At 41.7% G+C, this 12345-nt stretch overlaps 1 protein-coding gene across 4 annotated transcripts in view; it reads right to left on the reverse strand.

The window, feature by feature from the left end:
- Positions 1-12345, reverse strand: part of Meis2 (Meis homeobox 2) — a 211520-nt gene that overhangs the window by 5666 nt on the left and 193509 nt on the right. For all 4 annotated transcript variants that reach the window (XM_059261113.1, XM_059261112.1, XM_059261115.1 and 1 more), the window contains exon 10: positions 101-159. In XM_059261113.1, coding sequence (XP_059117096.1) covers positions 101-159 — 59 coding nt within the window. The remainder of the gene's footprint in view (positions 1-100; positions 160-12345) is intronic.

Genomic DNA, 12345 nt, shown 5'->3' on the forward strand with positions numbered 1-12345 from the left:
GAAGTACTTATTTACCAGGTGATGAGATAGAGTCTTGAAGGAGAACTTGAGGAGGATTTGTGCCCATGGGATGTGGATATAGATACATGTTAAAACTTGCCTGCTCGATTTGACTGGTCAATCATGGGCTGTACTATCCTTCTCCTGGCATTGATAAACCTGAAACAGAAGAAAAGGGTAGGGTTTACCAAGCCCAGTCTTGAGTGTTCTGTGAACAGCTTTTGTGAGCACTGGGAGGGCACGTCACAATCCAATACCTACTGCAAACCATCCACTTAATGGACAGGCAACTTGGCCCTTCAGTGTGCTTTAAAAACCAGCCGACTGGACTGTGCCCCTCGCTTGTCATCTCAGAGCCAACAGCGAGACAACTTGCTACTAATTTTTAGAGAGGGACAAGACTTCTCTGGGAGAAAGCGTCTCCTTTCTGCGAGCGTGCTTGCTTTTGGAACAAGTAGGTTCCCGGTTGCAGCTCACAGGCTGGAAGATCTGCCCCTCTCCCAGGACTCCCCATCCATCCCGGGGAGATCCAGCTTCCCTTGCAGCTGGCCATAAATGAAGGCCAGGCTCTCGCACTCGGCTTTCACAAGGTATTGTTAGGTCAGCAAAGCCATCAATTAGGCTGTCTGAAGTTTTATCACCAACACAGCAGTAATAAGTGCTGGCCCAAAGACTTCTGGTCTTGGGGCAACTCCTGCAGCTTAAGCCTGTAAAGTTAGGGGTCACTCAGAGGTCAGTGCCAGCTGGGGGCGGCCTTTGCAGCCAAAGCTGGGACACCCAGGGCAGTGGATAAGCTAACTGCCAACCATAAACTCAGCCACCTTTCAACCCACTCGAAAGCCAGCCCCGAGTCCACATGGTTGATATTAGGGCCCGGGAAACGTTTTCAAATCAGGCGGTCGCTGATTCCCAGGAATGTAAGGAGCAGTGGTTATTTTGTCTAAGAAGCCTGGATCTAATTTTGTTGGAAATCCAAAAATAAGTGCCTACTTCATGTTACTTTAATGTTTAATAATGCCCATCAAATATTCATGTACAAACAGAGTAAGACAATAAGAAATCTCCTTTATTTCTCCAAATTTAATAAAAACAAAACAATTTTCTACCATTTGCGAGTTACCCCTGTCCCTGTGCCTTTAATGATGGTATCTCCCACATGTACGAACTTCTGGGAAAGATTCAGTGGCCTTGCACTAGGCTCAGGAGGGGCGGGTGCTCAGTAGCATACCGCTAGCTGGTCCTTCAAAATGTTTCCTATTGATAACATTTGTTTCTCAGCATCCCTACTTTCCAACCTTAAGCATATGGGGGACTTAATGATTAACGAATCCACATGGGGCTCCAGGCAGGACCTGAAAGTACATTCATTCTCCAAAGAATTCTCAAGTATTGGCAGTTAAGTCCCTTGGAGGAGGACAGTGAGCACACTCAGCCTCCTGTGAGTTCTCTGGTAAGAATACAGTCAGGCTGATGAATAATAGCCAGGAGAAAACCAAAGGAGTCTTTTGCATATGCTGTTTGCAAAACAATGAACTTCTTTAGTACTTAAGAAAAGATGTCTCCCTTGTCAAAAATGTTCCACCCCTTGGCTTTCGGGAAGGGAAGTGCCAGGCTACTGTAAGTATAGAGAGCCGAAAAAGGAGAGTTGAAGCTATGTATTTACCCCGTCCTCTGAAATATTGCTGATCAGATCACAAAGACTTCCTAAAGCAACCCTCCTATCAGTTAAAAGAATTTATCTGAGGCCTAGGAGGGCCGGCTTCTTATTTCTCCTTCTAGGGGCTCTTCTCAAAGGGTCAGTTCTGTCCAAGAGATGCCCAGAGTGGGCGCTTTTGCTCTGTCTTGATGTTTCTGGTAGAGAGGGGAGTTCCTCTGCTCATGTGCAACCAATCCTGTTGTGTGGTGGGTTGTTTTTTTTTTTTGTTTTTTTTTGTTTTCTCTTGTAGGTCAACCTTTTAGGTGATACAAATTGCTGCCCCCCCTTTTAGATTTCCTCTCTCTTATTCCTTTATTATTTACATCTGGAGATTGTTCCTTTATTTATGCTTTTCTCTCCTGTTCCCTCAAACACTCACTCACTCACAGGGCTGCAAGGCATCATGGTTCTTAGTTCTCAGCAGGAGAACTTCACACTGTCTTCAAACAAATAATTACTGGGAAGGTTAGAGGTTCACTCAAAGGTCATTTCTTTGGATACTCATCAGAATGTTTACATTAGTAAAAATGGGGGTCCTCTCAAAAGGTTGTTCAACGGGGGTGATCCAACAATACAGAACATTGAGAAAAAAGCATTCTGTGTGCTAGCAGGTCTTTATAGAAGAGCTGAACTTGGCAGTGTCACCCCAGCATCACATTTTCAGCTAGTTTCCATGGCGTGGCCTGCATGTTCACTAGCAGTTATGGCAATGGCCTTTCTTTGCTCACTGCTTCTAAGGAGCCTTGGAAGAAAGAAGCTCCTGCAGGTTTTTATGGAGGGGGGGGGGGGTTGGTTCACAGAGGGTCTTAGAGACTTGACTTTCTCATGTGGGCTCCACGCAGCCTCTGTGAAGTTTCACTCTCAGAGTTTTTGGTTCCCAGTACTGTTTCAAAATTCCAGTGTATTCTTTCAAATAATACAGGATTTGAAAAACGTATGGGCTCCTGTTTTTGCTGTTGTTTTTCCCCCAGAAATCTCTGAACGTAAAACTCCTGCCAATTGTCAGCTGCCTTAGTCTCAGAATAATTTATTAACTCCATAGATATTATTAAAATTAATAATGTGTTCATTTTAAGAAAAATTGTGATCTTAAAAATGAAAATGCCAGCCCTCTCCTCCTCTCACACTGATGACTCACAGTCCACCACCTTTTAGAAAATATTCTCATGAACACAAAACGGAGCCATTTAATTCAGAGATGAAAGAAAAATCAGACGAGGAATAATTTTTTTTTTTTTAATTTTGTTGATTCCCAATATGAACTTCCATATGTGGTCTTCCCCTAAATGATTTGACACAAATTCTTTCTACTTCCTCGGACTATATTTTAAAAATGACCTTTCCTTTATGCAGACAAAAAGAACATAATATCAAGTTTTGATTCTACTTAAACTCTGAAGCATCTAAGTTGAAAAATCAACTCATCTCCAATTGTTCAAAGCCAGACCTCCATTCATATGGAAAAATGCAACTTCCTGGTTCAAAGACAAAAGTCTCCTCTTTAAAAGACTCAAAAGGTTTCTTGGATATTAAATGGGTCTCACAAAATAACATTTTGATGAGTTAAGTGTAAATGAATCAGACACATATGGATTAAGTTATCCCTGCATTTCACACGGGTTTAAAAAATAAGGGGAAGAGAGGGTCTTGGCAAAAAACATTTTGGACTTTGCCAAACCCAAAACATTTGAAAAATTGCTGAAGACATCCAACTAACCAAAATGCAGCAAGCTGCACCCAACTTTAATGAAAACCCCCACAAGTTATTCCCAATCCAAAGACTGTTAGGTTTTTCATCTGTATCTGATATTTAAAAAGAAAGAAGGAAAGAAAGAAAGAAAGAAAGAAAGAAAGAAAGAAAGAAAAAAGAAAGAAAACAACACAAATCCCACAACTCACTAAGTTTTAATGTCGTCTTAGAATGGTCTTGAAGTTGCAGACATACAATATACTTCTTTATTAGTATAATTTAACCCTGTTATAAAGTCTCCTTAGATATTAAACAGGTTTTTAAAACTGAATTTTGTACAACTTGTGTGGAAATTGTGTTAATAAATCTAGTGCCTTCTCTAGATTTCCTTCAGAAAAAAATTTCATTAGCCTCATTGTGACTTTTTTAAGGGCTACAGATAATTGAATTAGTGACTCCCTAGGGGATGAGTACCCCAAAGTACACTAGTTCTATTGATTTGTATTGAGCATGAAGTTAGTGCCTAGGCTCACACAAAAGCTTCCAAGAGAGTCTCCTGAGACTATTCGCATCTCTAAATTTTACTTAAATAGAAAACGCATTAGTATGTGCAATCCTTCAAACTTATATACCAAGACTCTTAGCTTAAAATAACCTAATTATAGAAATAAATTTAGTGACTTTCCAAGAATCAAGAGGCTTTTGTAAGTCAACTTAAAATAAAAACAACAACAAAAAAACAAAAAACCTCAATAGATTCAAAGGAATGTATTCCAAACAGCAGAAATCACTGACGCTCCACCTGACTCTTGCTGGAGAGACCTTCTGGAGACCACCAGTCACCTCAGGAAAATCCAAATATTTGAGCTTCACATGTTTTTTTTGTTTTGTTTTTTTCCACCTGAAATCTGACCACTGCGTTTTCTTTTAAAGAGTTTTCACTCCAAAGCATAGCTCAAGCTGATGGGAGCAGACTCAGGTGTCATTTGATTGTTGGCTGGTTCCCCCACCCCTTTTAAATGGCTGATAAATCCCTTCTTTCTGGTTCACTAACTTTTTGCCACACCTGGTAACCCACGCCTTCAGGCAGCATTCCTTTTGTTAGAAAGCACAGGCCTCTCTCCCCGAGGTTGCTTGGAAAGCAGCCAGCTCCGAACACTCTGAGGATGGCTGGATTTGAAGCTCTCTCCTGGATTGGTGTTGTCAAGGAAGAGGCTTGAACTGTTGACAAGGGATCAGATCAACTTGGAAAAGGTGTGGTTGGGAGCTTGGTGACAGGGGCCCAGTTAGAAAAAAGCTCTGCTTTGCCAAGCTGTGGGACTTGCCTACCAGTGTGCTCCTGCTCTGGGTATCAGTGATGCTTCAACCCTGGAAAATCAGCCCCTTTATTTTTTTTTAATATGAAGAAAACAAAACCCAACCAAACAAAACAAGTTTGATTCTGTGTCCTGGTCTCCAGCTGAAATCAGTGAGTTAGGCGGGCTTCATGCCATTGAACAAGACCCTGGACTTGAGAATGACTGACTCACACAGCACATCCAAGGTTTTCACTGATGTTCAGACATGGAATCCTTTCCCAAAGACAACTTTGAGCAAAGTGAGCTAAATGAATGAGATTCATACATGACTTTAGGACACGTTCACAGATCATAACTAATGTTCCTGAGCTGCAGCGTAATTATAATTGGATAGAATATTAGATTTGCCCACACCTGTAAAAACATGTGAAATAAATACCCATACACTTACAATATGAAAACATGATGTTAGTGTGGGAGCATGAGCACTCTGTAGCCTTATGAATTTGCCTCAAGTGGAGAGCCTGTTCATGCTGACACAAAAGGCCCAGGGCAGAGTTATGAAGTGGGCGACAGTTCTTTTCCATAGCCGTCTACTGTGGGCTTCCAGCGCTTTATCTTACGTTCCCCTAAAGTTGCAAACACCCATATAGCTTATTCACTAAAATACTCAACTTTGATCACAGTCCTCTTAAGTGTTGTCCCACATTTTAAACCCTTTCTGTAGAGAAAGACACCAATAAACCCAAGGGGTTTGTGCTCTTTATAACTTCCCTACGCCTCAGTTTCTTTCCTATCTACTAACTAGGGGAATAACAGCCTAGGTTGTTTTAAGACTGACAGAGATAGGGTATGTAAGGTTCTCGGAGCACTGCCTAGTATACAGTAAGGGCTTATTAAATGTTAGCCGATGGTCAGAACACACCTAACCAATGTTCCTAAAATGCTCTGTTCCCTTACAGGTAGTAACTAAGAATGGATGGGTGACTACTAAAATTACCTATAATGGGCTGCTAACAGGATGAGAACATGGTTTATAGCATGTGCTCATGTGGTAGGGTCTTTCTAGAGACTTGGGTTTCACGTAAATATGCAACTTTGTGTGTGTATGTGTGTGTGTATGTGTGTGTGTATACTGGTGTGTGTTTGTGTGTGTGTGTGTGTGTGTACGTATGTATCTTTGTGTGCGTGTGTGTGTGTGTGTGTGTGTAGGCATCTTTGTGTGCAGTGTATGTGTGTGCATGTGAGTGTTGGTGTGTGTGTGTGTGTGTGTGTGTGTGTGTATGTGTGTGAGTTGTGTGCGTATGTGATTTTAGACACCAGTGAAGCACCTCTCTACAGGTGGGGTTGCAGAGTGGGCTCATCTTCGAGCACATCCTCTTAGAGACTCCCTAGATCCTCCTCTGTCTTGGTCCCCTGGGCCAGCAGCTTCCAGGCCACCCTGGAGTACTGCAGACACAGAAGCATCACCATGCCCCACCAGCACTACTGCTCCCAGATCTGCAGTTGAAAAGTTCTCTGAGTGACCTCTGCACCTTTATGTTGGTGAAGCCTTGCAGTAAGAGCCATCAGACTTCTTAGTGCTCTGCCTAAGAACAGAAAGTTGTAAAGTTCAAGTTTTAATTGTGACTCTCATGGCCGCAAACATTGCACACACCAGCCTCTCTAAGTACCTCAGATCTGAAGAGTCTTTTAATCACTTGCCTTGGGTACCAAACAATGTCTAATAATTTAATTCATTTTGCTCCATCTGTATCTCTTAGAGTGAAAGCTGGGACAATGAAATGTCTTTGATGAAACTGTCAACAGAGGGGTCTTTCAGGACGAGAGAGCACAGCACATTCCTGTTTTACCTCTCCGTCTACCGTTGGGTTTTTGTTTTTGTTTTTGTTTTTTTGAACTTCAGTAATACATATGATTCTTCTGTATTAAAAGAATTGTTAAAGGTGATGGAGAAAATTGAGCATTTTATCTCACTGAGATTTATATGGACGACTGTAGTTTTTAATTTAATAAAAGTATTTGAGAAATTTCCCTTTACATAGGGAATTATCTTTTATTTCTTTCTGAATCCTGAGCAACAACCAACACAATTCCATTAGTACACTCACACCCAGTGGTGGGTAACACAGCATCCAAGCAGGTCCCGACTTTGGAGCACTGTTACTCTTACAGAATGCTATATGGTTATTCATATGTGGCTATTTATCATGTATTATAAAAGTGATCTTTCAGAGTTATTTGAAAGCAAGGGAGAAGAAAACACGGGAAATTCTATTCATATCTAGAATCTACCCTCTTAAAGATAAAACACTAAGTCAATAGACATAAGCTATAGCATATTACCTCATCCTGTACATGATTTACTGCAGATGGAAATCAACGAGAAACTGAATTACTTTGAACGTTTTACTACTGACATTAAAATTCCAGATTTGGGGCTGGAGAGATGGCTTAGAGGTTAAGAGCACCAACTGCTCTTCCAGAGGTCCTGAGTTCAATTCCCAGCAACCACATGGTGGCTCACAACCATCTGTAATGAGATCTGGCACCCTGTTCTGTATACATAATAAATAAATAAATCTTTAAAAAAAAAAAAAAAAAAAAAAAAAAAAAAAAAAAAAAAAAAAAAAAAAAAAAAAAAAAAAAAAAAAAAAAAAAAAAAAAAAAAAATTCCAGATTTGGAAACCTGCGCACCTTAGTGTGGCTCCGAAAACCACCTTCTGCAGGAATGGAACACAGATCTATAGCTTCATTCAGCTCCACCAGCCTACAAAGAAACAGTGATCGTTTTCGAAATGACCAGTTCCCAGCTCCTGGCCATCTCTCTGACTGGGATTTGAGACCTGTGCAGTGTCACCTGATAACCAGTTACCCTCATTCACAGCCAGTTCCTATTCTGTTCTAAACATGTGCTAGTTCACACTAAGACCTGATCCCCACAAACCTTGCAATTTTGAAATATTTTTGGCTTTGTGATCACCTTTGACTGAGCGTTATCTCAGATTCTTCTTCTCATTGGAAGTCACCTAAGAATTAACTGGCCCCAAATGCACCACGCTGTTTAGCAATTATGTATTAGAGGTGTTGGAAGAGGTCAAGGTGCACGCACTCACGTGTCCCGTGCTAGGGCTAGGTCTCTGATTAGCTTGTCATCTGCTCGGAAGAAGATGTAGGCTGATTCTCTCATACAGTGGAGCAGGCCAGCTGTTAGCTGCCTGTCAAGCCCTCAAGTGGACAAGAAGTCCAGGAGCAAAAATGTCATTCCTTTGATCTGGCAAGGAGCAGCTGCTGATTTATAGAGTGGGACTTTGTTCTTCCGTTCTATTTTACTTTCTTTCCTAAGGCAGAACCACAAAATCCAGGAGAAAAAAAAAGTGCCGTTCCCAGCAACATCAACAAGCCCTGACATCTACAACAGGGTTTTCTTGGCCCTAACAAAGCTCTCAGGCATCTCCTTTGACGCTCACCTTTCCCCCTCCCCTTCCCCCACCTCCACCATTTCTTTTTTTTTCTTTCTTTCTTTTTTTTTTTTTTTTTGCAAGCGGTAGTTATTGTTTAATTCAGCTTCTGTAAATGGAATGGACTGTGGCCAGCAAGCCTGGGGCATAAACACACCTGTATGAAAGAAGGCTTATTGTAGCAACCCTCTACGAGCAAGCTCACATGAACCACACGTTCCCGAGTTCAGAAAGAAGGCTCCATTTTTCCTGACAGCAAATTTTACCCTAAGTGAGCTTCTATTTTTGGTGTCACTAACCTGTGATGACCACATTTGAACCTTTCCCTCTTCGATGGCATTACACTCTTTCAATCCAAGAGAAAAAAAAGAATTTGCTTTTTTTCCTCATCTGAGAGCTAACAGATCCATCACAAAATGTTTATCCACTGTCTATAATATCAATCATTGAAAGCTGACTTAATGTCCAGAAAGGCTTTAGCAAATGCAATATCCAAGATGCCATAATGGTGATTTCATTACTACTGATTTATAATGACATGCGTTTCCTTGAGTAACCTATAAGGGGAAAAAAAAATCAACAACAAAATCTACATAAGTCATGTGCATTTTCTTGCTGAGAACTGAACTGGTTGCAAATGTCTGATTTTGTTTGCAACAGTAATCCTGTCCAGTCGGAAGTGCCCGTCAACTGAGCGGGACATGCAATAGCAGCATTGAGAAGTCATCATGAGCTCGTCAGTTGTGTGACAGTGAGAAGTAAGCAGCCCTCTGGGCACCCCTATGTGTGCGTGTGTGAGGGCGCGTGCACACTGCGCCTGCACGTGTGCGCGGCAATAAACTTTGCCAGGGACAAATTCATTAACACCTCGATAGATTTTTCTGTACTGCTCCAGAGGAAGGTGAAAAAACAATGCAGGTAGACATTCATTTTTGTTAATTCTGGGCTATTTATGTCTATTCCCGGAAAGGTGGAAGGGGCTGTTCCTAACCTGGGGAGGAGAAAGAGCTTGTTTGCTTTCAGTCAGGCCCTGTTCTAGTGACCTTCTTCTCCCTCCTTTCTTGTGTTCAGAGGGAATGGGGATTTATTTAGCTTGATTCCTGGCTTTATCCTTTGGCCAATCAAAGTGTACTGAGCTCTAGCTTTCTCCTCCATGTTCATTTTTATTCAGCAGCTGTGTCCTCTAGGGGTGTGTGTGTCCCAGTAATTGGCTTTGTGGGTGGGGAGCTGAAAACGGGCCTTACACTGTACTTGCTCTTCTCTTTTCAACCCTGAAACAATTATTAGGAATAATTTCAAGGGTCATAAAAATCTGTACATGTGTCACCATTGATAAGCTGTCCACATTCTGCAGTTATCCCAAACCAAATTTAATGACATATGGACGACGTATGTAAATATATCTAAACATTTGAAAATGCAAATCATGCCTTTTGATACGTCTATTCTTCATATACACATAAATAAACTGAAAAAGTCACCATTTGAGAACACACAAGTTATTAGAAATAAACAACCTATATCCAGTAAGTCGGTGCGGCGACATCCACCAAAGACCTGAAGAGAGCCTGATCACCAGGCATGGCGGTGCGCGGATACCTGTAATGCATGCATGCCCTGGAGAAGCAGAAGCAGAACAGAAAATTCCAAAGCACTATGGGCCACATAGTGAGCTCAAGGCTAGCAAGGGGCAGCCGAGCAAGGTGACAACTAAGATCTGGAGGTACAGAACACTTGCAGAGGGGCTGGACAGATGGCTCCATGGTGAAGAGCATTGGCTGCTCTTACAGAGGACCTAGGTTCAATTCCCAGCACCCACATGGCAACTCATAACTGTGTGTAAGTCCAAGATCTGACACCCTCACACAGACATACATGCAGGCAAAACACCAATGCACATAAAGTAAAAATAAATAAATAATCAAAAAAAAAAAAAGGAGAAAAAACCTGCAGCATGCTTGTTTAGCCTTTGCAAGGCCTTATTCTCCAGCACTAGAAGAAAAGAAAGAAAAGAAAAAAAGTTAAGAAACTCTTGGAAGGGAAGAGTCGAACCAGTTTGAAAGAGCATCTAAAAACAAAATCAAACACATGGCAGGGAAGAAAAGAAAGCTGCTTGAAGGTAGCAGTCCCACCAGGACTCCACCAGGGCTGACTTTGTTTGAAAGTGCAGAGGGTAATTGGCAGATTGGCTGATAGTTTCTTCTGGTTTCTGGGGGAACCTGGTGGCAATTCACAGGCAAGCCGCATGGGGTTCTTCAGAGATAAAATGAGTCTGACATTCTTGAATGGGGAAATGAGACAAGGAAGCCTCTTGAGGAAGACCTTTCCCAACAGCCGGTTGGAGGATGAACTGAACTGGGTTGATGAGAAAGGGGCAACTGAGGAGGCTCAGCACCCTTGGCCAACGCAGGGAGAAAGGGGAGATGAGATGGAGTCCAACAAGGTGCTAGCAATGAAAATGGGGAGCGCTTGACTTTTAGGATGACTTCCGCACTGCACTTTGCTGGGCGGAAGGTAAAGGGCACCAGGATGAGAATCCATGTGTGCTATGTCATGGTGCACAGTCAATCAAAACGGGCCATTTGCTTGTTAAATTCCTACTTATTGTAGTAGAGTGAGGCACTAGAGCTGAAAAGTTAGGAGGCCACTCAAGACAAGGACAAAAGAAGCGTGAACCCCGAAAACAAGAGACTACTTCAAAACCTCCTCTCTTCATATTAAACTCTTCTGGATCTCAAGCAGTATGCTTTAAAAACTGTTTGGCTACCTCTGAAAACACTCTACCTTTTCATGTATCTCAAGCTTTTACAAAGTCCTGCATCTGATCCTGTTGGTCAGTCAACTGTAAATAAAAGCCTACAGACAATGGCCTTATTTCTAGGAGGCCTAGTTTGCTCATTTTGAGTTCTGAGGTGATGACAATTACATGCATGCATATAAGTCACACTGTACTATGAAACATGTTGTATAGCCTTACACTTAGCATAAGTCATTCTAGTAATGACATTCATCGGGGGTTTTAAATGAAGTTTACACACACACACACACACACACACACACACACACACACACACACACACACTGTATTTTTAAGCAATTGCATAAGATAATCAAGGGCAGGTTTTCTCCAGGTGGTGACAAGTAATTTAGAAGAGAATTGATGGGACCGAGTGTTACATTTAAAAGGGACTCCATTAAGTGTGATGGTGTCCAAATTGTGTCCTCACGAACCATATTTTTCTTTTTAAATGGGCTTTTAAGGTGAAAGACACAGCACTTCAGCATACTCTAGGTGTGGAGACAAATGGTTCACAAGTCTCTATTCTTCAACTCAGGCCAAATCACCCCAGGCCCTGTGATCTAAAGCACTCGGAGGGAGGGTGCTATGCATGTGAATGTCCCCACCAGAGTTTTCATTTGCTTCAGGGGCTCCTTTTTCTGGAGCAGCAGGGGATGTTTCAGAAGACCAGATCGGCATGCCAGAAGCATTTGGAGGGACCGGGCTCTTATCCCCCTTTCCTTTCTCCTGCTGGCTTAAAAGAAAGGATTTCGCTGAGGACACGTTGGAAAGGTGGCAACATTCTTGGGCCTTTTATCAATACCACTTCTTTCTTTAAACCGCAACTTGGTCTCTTGTTTGGGAGGCTGAGATTTTAGCACTTCTAAAGGGAACCATAAGTGAGAAATCTCCCAGGTGTTAAACTTTAGAGTGGCTTCAGCCCAAAATAAGGGGGGGGGGGGGGCGGTGACAAGAGTAAAACACAGAAAGTCAAGTGCTATTATGGAAAAGATCCATCAAATAAAGCGTCGTAAATATGCGTACAAGTGGCATTCCTCCTGTTAAACTCAGTGCTACCTAACCAGGTTATAGTCTCATCAAGCTGTCCATGGGGGTTAAAAATCAAAGACTTAAAACAAAAAATTACTAGTTACTTTCAAAAACTCCATATAACCAAAAATAATCTTTAAAATATTACAAAACCTAATTCTATCCAGAAGCAAAAAATTCTGTTCACAGACATATGCCTTAATGTCCTTATATCCATGATGTTCAAACATCAAAGACTAATTTCTAAGCAAAATTTCCAGACTGCCTTTTCTTAAGAACAAATGAAACATCTTTTGCTTGGATTGACACCCAGGTAGCCTCTTGTGTCTTGGGCAGAGATGTTACACAAAGTATTTCCAATGTGATGGTAT

Source organism: Peromyscus eremicus, chromosome 4, assembly GCF_949786415.1.
Source record: "Peromyscus eremicus chromosome 4, PerEre_H2_v1, whole genome shotgun sequence".
NCBI classification, from domain to species: Eukaryota; Metazoa; Chordata; class Mammalia; order Rodentia; family Cricetidae; genus Peromyscus; species Peromyscus eremicus.